The sequence below is a fragment of the Pezoporus wallicus genome, unplaced genomic scaffold, assembly GCF_028554395.1.
Source record: "Pezoporus wallicus isolate ANWC-B61680 ecotype Strahan unplaced genomic scaffold, APGP_CSIRO_Pwel_v1 contig_13899, whole genome shotgun sequence".
Lineage (NCBI taxonomy): Eukaryota > Metazoa > Chordata > Aves > Psittaciformes > Psittacidae > Pezoporus > Pezoporus wallicus.
In genome coordinates this window covers 1-7,063 of record NW_026641255.1, presented here as the reverse complement: position 1 = coordinate 7,063, position 7,063 = coordinate 1, and the positions used below count along the sequence as shown (strand labels likewise).

Here is a 7,063-nt window from a genome sequence, read left to right as displayed (position 1 = left end):
TACATGGGTGCCCCCCCCATTGACACCCATAGGGACCTATAGGGGTGGCCCCCATTGACACCCATAGGGACCTATAGGGGTGTCCCCCATTGACCCCCATTGACACCTCTAGGGGTGCCCCCCCATTGACACCCATAGGGACCTATGGGGTGCCCCCACCCATTGACACCTATATAGAAATCTATAGGAGTTCGCCCCCCCCATTGCCCACTATATAGGGACCCATAGGGCTGCCCCCCACCTATAGGGACCCATAGGGCTGCCCCCCCATTGCCCCCTATATAGGGACCTATAGGGGTGCCCCCACCCATTGCCTCCTATATAAGAATCCATAGGAGTTCTCCCCCCAATTGCCCACTATATAGAGACCCATAGGGCTGCCCCCCACCTATAGGGACCCATAGGGCTGCCCCCCCCATTGCCCCCTATATAGGGACCTATAGGGGTGCCCCCACCCATTGCCTCCTATATAAGAATCCATAGGAATTCTCCCCCCAATTGCCCACTATATAGGGACCCATAAGGCTGCCCCCCACCTATAGGGACCCATAGGGCTGCCCCCCACCTATAGGGACCCATAGGGCTGCCCCCCCCCATTGCCCCCTATATAGGGACCTATAGGGGTGCCCCCACCCATTGCCTCCTGTATAAGAATCCATAGGAGTTCTCCCCCCAATTGCCCACTATATAGAGACCCATAGGGCTGCCCCCCATCTATAGGGACCCATAGGGCTGCCCCCCCATTGCCCCCTATATAGGGACCTATAGGGGTGCCCCCACCCATTGCCTCCTATATAAGAATCCATAGGAGTTCTCCCCCCAATTGCCCACTATATAGAGACCCATAGGGTTGCCCCCCACCTATAGGGACCCATAGGGCTGCCCCCCCATTGCCCCCTATATAGGGACCTATAGGGGTGCCCCCACCCATTGCCTCCTATATAAGAATCCATAGGAGTTCTCCCCCCAATTCCCCACTATATAGGGACCCATAGGGCTGCCCCCCACCTATAGGGACCCATAGGGCTGCCCCCCACCTATAGGGACCCATAGGGCTGCCCCCCACCTATAGGGACCCATAGGGCTGCCCCCCACCTATAGGGACCCATAGGGCTGCCCCCCCGTTGCCCATCGCCCCTCTCTGCCGCAGGAGGAGGAAGACACCAAACCCAAACCCACCAAGAGGAAGCGCAAGGGCTCCTCGGCCGTGGGCTCCGACAGCGACTGATGCTTGGGGGGCAGAGCCAGGAGGATGCTCCCTATGGGGCGGGGGGGGGGACCCCCCCTTCCCCTGCAACCCCCCCTTTATAACAGCAAAAAGGGGGTTGGGCCTTTCCACCCCCCTCAATGGGGATGGGGACCCCCCCCTCCCACCCCAATGGGGATGGGGACCCCCCCCCCCCCCCCCATGGGGTTTTGGGGTTTGGGGGGGGGGCATCATGCACCCTCTTTCATAGGCATGATGGAAATAAAGAGTGCAAGTGAGTCCTGCTGCAGGGGGCTGGGGGGGGGCCTGACCCATAGCACCCCACTGATCCTGCCCCACACACCCCACAAAGGGCTGGAGGGGGGGGGGTCATGGCCTGACCCATAGCACCCCACTGATCCTGCCCCACACACCCCACAAAGGGCTGGAGAGGGGGGGGGTTCATGGCCTGACCCATAGCACCCCACTGATCCTGCCCCACACACCCCACAAAGGGCTGGAGAGGGGGGGGGGGTCATGGCCTGACCCATAGCACCCCACTGATCCTGCCCCACACACCCCACAAAGGGCTGGGGGGGGGGGGCTGTTCCATGTCGTGTCCCCCCCCCCCCCCCAAAGAGTTAATGGAGTTTTTAAGTGTTTTTAAAGGAACCAGCAATAAAAGCCCTCTCCTGTTTTGTACAGCGGCCCCCCCTTGATGCTGTGCACCCCCCCTTGATGCTGTGCATCCCCTTTATGATGCTGTGCACCCCCTTTATGGTGCTGTGCATCCCCTTGATGCTGTGCACCCCCTTTATGGTGCTGTGCACCCCCCCTTGATGCTGTGCACCCCCTTTATGGTGCTGTGCACCCCCTTTATGTTGCTGTGCATCCCCTTGATGCTGTGCACCCCCTTTTATGATGCTGTGCATCCCCTTTATGATGCTGTGCATCCCCTTTATGATGCTGTGCATCCCCTTTATGATGCTGTGCACCCCCTTTATGATGCTGTGATCCCCCCTTTATGATGCTGTGCACCCCCCTTTATGATGCTGTGCACCCCCTTTATGGTGCTGTGATCCCCCCTTTATGATGCTGTGCATCCCCTTTATGGTGCTGTGCATCCCCTTGATGCTGTGATCCCCCCTTTATGGTGCTGTGCATCCCCTTTATGGTGCTGTGCACCCCCTTTATGGTGCTGTGATCCCCCCTTGATGCTGTGCACCCCCCTTTATGATGCTGTGCACCCCCCTTTATGATGCTGTGCATCCCCTTTATGGTGCTGTGCATCCCCTTGATGCTGTGATCCCCCCTTTATGGTGCTGTGCACCCCCTTTATGGTGCTGTGACCCCCCCTTGATGCTGTGCATCCCCTTTATGATGCTGTGCACCCCCATTTATGATGCTGTGCACCCCCTTTATGATGCTGTGCACCCCCATTTATGATGCTGTGCACCCCCTTTATGGTGCTGTGCACCCCCTTTATGATGCTGTGCACCCCCTTTATGGTGCTGTGATCCCCCCTTTATGGTGCTGTGCACCCCCTTTATGGTGCTGTGACCCCCCCTTGATGCTGTGCATCCCCTTTATGATGCTGTGCCCCCCATGTGGGGTGGGGGCTCCATGGGGGGGCTCAATGGGGATTGGGGGTGGAGGAGACTCAATGGGGAGGGGGGACAGGATTGGGGTCACCCGGGGGGGGCGCAAACCGAGGTGGGGGGGGCCATGGGGCAGGAATGGGGACCCCGGCATCAATGGGGGCTGCTGGGGACGTGAATGGGAGGGGGGGGTCCAATGGGAGTGCCCCCGTAGGGCGTGTCCATTGAGGGGCTGTCCCACGGCTCCAGCCAATGGGCGGTGAGCAGCGGCCGCGCTGCCCAATGAGCGCTCGGTGCAGGGAGGCGGGGTCTAAACGAAATGGGCGTGGCGGAGCGTTGGGGGCTGTCCCACGGCTCCAGCCAATGGGCGGTGAGAGGCGGCCGCGCTGCCCAATGAGCGCTCGGTGCAGGGGGGCGGGGTCTAAACGAAACGGGCGTGGCGCGGTGCGTTGGGGGCTGTCCCCACGGCTCCAGCCAATGTCCCACGGCTCCAGCCAATGGGCGGTGAGAGGCGGCCGCGCTGCCCAATGAGCGCTCGGTGCAGGGGGGCGGGGTCTAAACGAAACGGGCGTGGCGGAGCGTTGGGGGCTGTCCCACGGCTCCAGCCAATGGGCGGTGAGCAGCGGCCGCGCTGCCCAATGAGCGCTCGGTGCAGGGGGGCGGGGTCTAAACGAAACGGGCGTGGCGCGGTGCGTTGGGGGCTGTCCCACGGCTCCAGCCAATGGGCGGTGAGCGGCGGCCGCGCTGCCCAATGAGCGCTCGGTGCAGGGGGGCGGGGTCTAAACGAAACGGGCGTGGCGCTGCGTTGCGGTGTAGTGGTGGTGGTGGGGGGGGGGCGTATCCCCGGAGCCCTGCAGCCAATGAGCGCTGGATCTCGGTGATGACGAAGGCGGGGCGGGGCGGGGGGCGGAGCTCCATTGCGCGCCGCGATGTGGGCGCTGCTGGCGGCGCTGGCGCTGCTGCTGCCGGGGCTGCTGCTGCTGCGGCCGCTGCTGCGCGCGGACCTCGCCTTCGCTGCGCGCGCCCTGCGCGCTCGGGGGCGCGCGCGGGGCTGGTGTGGCGGGAGAGGGAGCGCGCGCGCGCGCACCCTCCCCGCGCGCTTCCTGCGCGCGGCCAAGGCGGATCCCGCGCGCCCGTTCCTGCGCGCGGCCGGCGGGAGCTTCCCCTACGGGCGCGGGGCGCGCTCGGTGGCGCGCGCAGCCAACGCCCTGCGCGGGCTCCGCCTCGGGCGCGGGGGCGCGCTCGGGCCCGGGGTGGCCGTGGGGCTGCTGGCGGGAAACGAACCCCGCTTCGTGTGGGGCTGGCTGGGGCTGGCGGCGCTCGGGGCGCGCCCGGCTTTCCTCGGGAGCGCGCTGCGCCCCGCGGCGCTGAGGCACTGCCTGAGGGAGTGTGGGGCCAGGGCGCTGCTGGTGGCGGATGGTGAGAGGGGGGGGCGGGAGATGGGGTGGGGATGGGGATAGAATGGGAATGGGGAGGGGATGGGGATGGAAATGGGGATGGGGAGGGAATGGGAATGGGAAGGGAATGGGAATAGGATGGGAATGGGGAGGGGATGGGGAAGGGGTTGGGGATAGGGATGGGATGGGGAAGGGATGGGAATGGGGAGGGGATGGAATGGCATGGGGATAGGGAAGGGGATGGGATGCGGATGGGGAGGGGGTGTGGATGGGATGGGGATGAGGAAGGGCATGGGGTCTGGATGGGGATAGGGATGAGATGAGGATAAGGAAGGGAATGGGGATGGGGACGGGTTGGGGGGAACTAGAAAGGTGCAGACCTTATGGGGTCTGGAGTGGGCAAAGGCTGCAGGGGATGGGAGGCCCAGGCATGGCTCCAGGGTGATGCTTTTGGGACCATGGCAGTACCGGGCTCATGGGAGCAGGGAGGAGGCTCCAGAGGGGCCTGGGGCTTGGTCCTCTCATTGAGCCCCCAGCCTGGCCCCATCCCCATGGATCCCAATGCTCATCCCTGGCCATTTCCCCCCCTGTGGGGTAGGGATGGGGCAGCCCCGTCTGGGGTTTCCCTATCGCTGGTCCCATCCTCTCCTGTGTCCCCCCCGTTCCCCCCCAGACCTATTTGCGTCCGTGGAGCCCATCCTGCCCGCGCTGCAGCAGGAGGATGACATCGTGGTGTGGGTGCTGGGCTCGGGGCCGTACCCCCCCGGCGTCGTGGCCCTGCAGGAGCGCCTGGATGCGGCCTCGGAGGAGCTGGAGCCCGAGGACGTTTGGCAGCCGAAGGACATGAACGAGACCTGCCTGTACATCTTCACGTCCGGCACGACCGGTGCGCAGCGGGGAGCGCGGGACGGGGCTCTGGGGTGACGGTGGGTCTGGGGTGGTGACGGTGGTGGTGATGGTGATGGGTCTGTGATGGTGATGGTGGGTCTGGGGTGGTGATGGTGGTGGTGATGGTGATGGGTCTGTGATGGTGATGGTGGGTCTGGGGTGGTGACGGTGGTGGTGATGGTGATGGGTCTGTGATGGTGATGGGTCTGTGATGGTGATGGTGATGGTGATGGGTCTGTGATGGTGATGGTGGGTCTGGGGTGGTGATGGTGATGGTGGTGGTGATGGTGATGGGTCTGTGATGGTGATGGTGGGTCTGGGGTGGTGATGGTGGGATGGTGATGGGGTGGTGATGGTGATTGTGATGGTGGTGATGGTGATGGTGGTGGTGATGGTGGGTCTGTGATGGTGATGGTGGTGGGTCTGGGGTGGTGATGGTGATGGTGATGGTGATGGGTCTGTGATGGTGATGGGTCTGTGATGGTGGTGGGTCTGTGATGGTGGTGGTGACAGTGATGGTGATGGTGATGGGTCTGTGATGGTGATGGTGGGTCTGGGGTGGTGATGGTGGTGGTGATGGGTCTGTGATGGTGATGGTCTGGGGTGGTGATGGTGGTGGTGATGGGTCTGTGATGGTGGTGGGTCTGTGATGGTGATGGTGATGGTGGGTCTGGGATGGTGATGGTGGTGGGTCTGGGATGGTGATGGGTCTGTGATGGTGATGGTGATGGTATGTCTGTGATGGTGATGGGTCTATGATGGTGATGGTGATGGTGGGTCCGTGATGGTGATGGATCTGGGGTGGTGATGGTGCTGGGTCTGGGATGGTGATGGGTCTGGGATGGTGATGGTGGGTCTGGGGTGGTGATGGTGATGGTGATGGTGATGTGTCTGTGATGGTGATGGGTCTGTGATGGTGATGGTGATGGTGGTGGTGATGGTGATGGGTCTGTGATGGTGATGGTGATGGTGATGGGTCTGTGATGGTGATGGTGGGTCTGGGGTGGTGATGGTGATGGTGATGTGTCTGTGATGGTGATGGGTCTGTGATGGTGATGGTGATGGTGATGGTGATGGTGATGGTGATGATGGTTCTGTGATGATGTTGGGCCTATGATGGTGCTGGTGCTGATGCTGGCTCTGTGCCGCTGCTGCTGCCAGGTCTACAATGACGCTGGTGCCTGCTCTCCGATGGTGCTGTGGGGAGGGGGGGGGGGGGTGGTGTTGCTCTGCTGATGCCAGGACCCCCCCTCCTCCTCCTTTCCAGGTCTCCCCAAGGCCGCCCGCGTCTCCCACCTCAAGTCCCTGCTGTGCCTGAGCTTCTACGAGCTGGTGGGCGCCTGCAGCCGCGACGTCGTCTACCTGGCGCTGCCCCTGCACCACATGGCCGGCTCCCTGCTGGGCATCGCCGGCTGCATCGGCATCGGTGAGCCAGGATGGGGCCCGGCTCCGTGGGGAGGGCACCGTGGGGCTGAGCCCCTCATTGCCCCCCATTGACCCCATAGGGGCCACGTGCGTGCTGAAGGAGAAGTTCTCGGCCTCCCGGTTCTGGGACGAGTGCAGGGCCGAGGGGGTCACCGTGTTCCAGTACATCGGGGAGCTCTGCCGCTACCTGCTCAACCAGCCCCAGGTGGGGGGGGAGGTTCTGTGTCGGGGGGGGTAATGGGGGTGCTGTGGGTCAGGTTGTGTCTATGGGGACGCTGTGGGTCAGGTTGTGTCTATGGGGATGCTGTGGGTCAGGTTGTGTCTATGGGGATGCTGTGGGTCAGGTTGTGTCTATGGGGATGCTGTGGGTCATGCTATGGGGGTGCTGTGGGTCAGGTTGTGTCTATGGGGACGCTGTGGGTCAGGTTGTGTCTATGGGGCGCTGTGGGTCAGGTTGTGTCTGTGGGGATGCTGTGGGTCAGGTTGTGTCTATGGGGATGCTGTGGGTCAGGTTGTGTCTATGGGGATGCTGTGGGTCAGGTTGTGTCTATGGGGATGCTGTGGGTCAG

At 62.9% G+C, this 7,063-nt stretch overlaps 1 protein-coding gene across 1 annotated transcript; it reads left to right on the top strand.

The window, feature by feature from the left end:
• Positions 1 to 3,713: 3,713 nt before the first annotated feature.
• LOC130606424 (long-chain fatty acid transport protein 3-like) lies at positions 3,714 to 6,711 on the top strand (the record flags this gene model as incomplete). Its single annotated transcript, XM_057422741.1, has 4 exons — positions 3,714 to 4,203; positions 4,855 to 5,067; positions 6,337 to 6,495; positions 6,575 to 6,711. Coding segments are annotated over exons 1-4 (999 nt in total), but the record flags the coding sequence as incomplete, so codon positions are not given.
• Between the last annotated feature and the right edge of the window lie 352 nt (positions 6,712 to 7,063).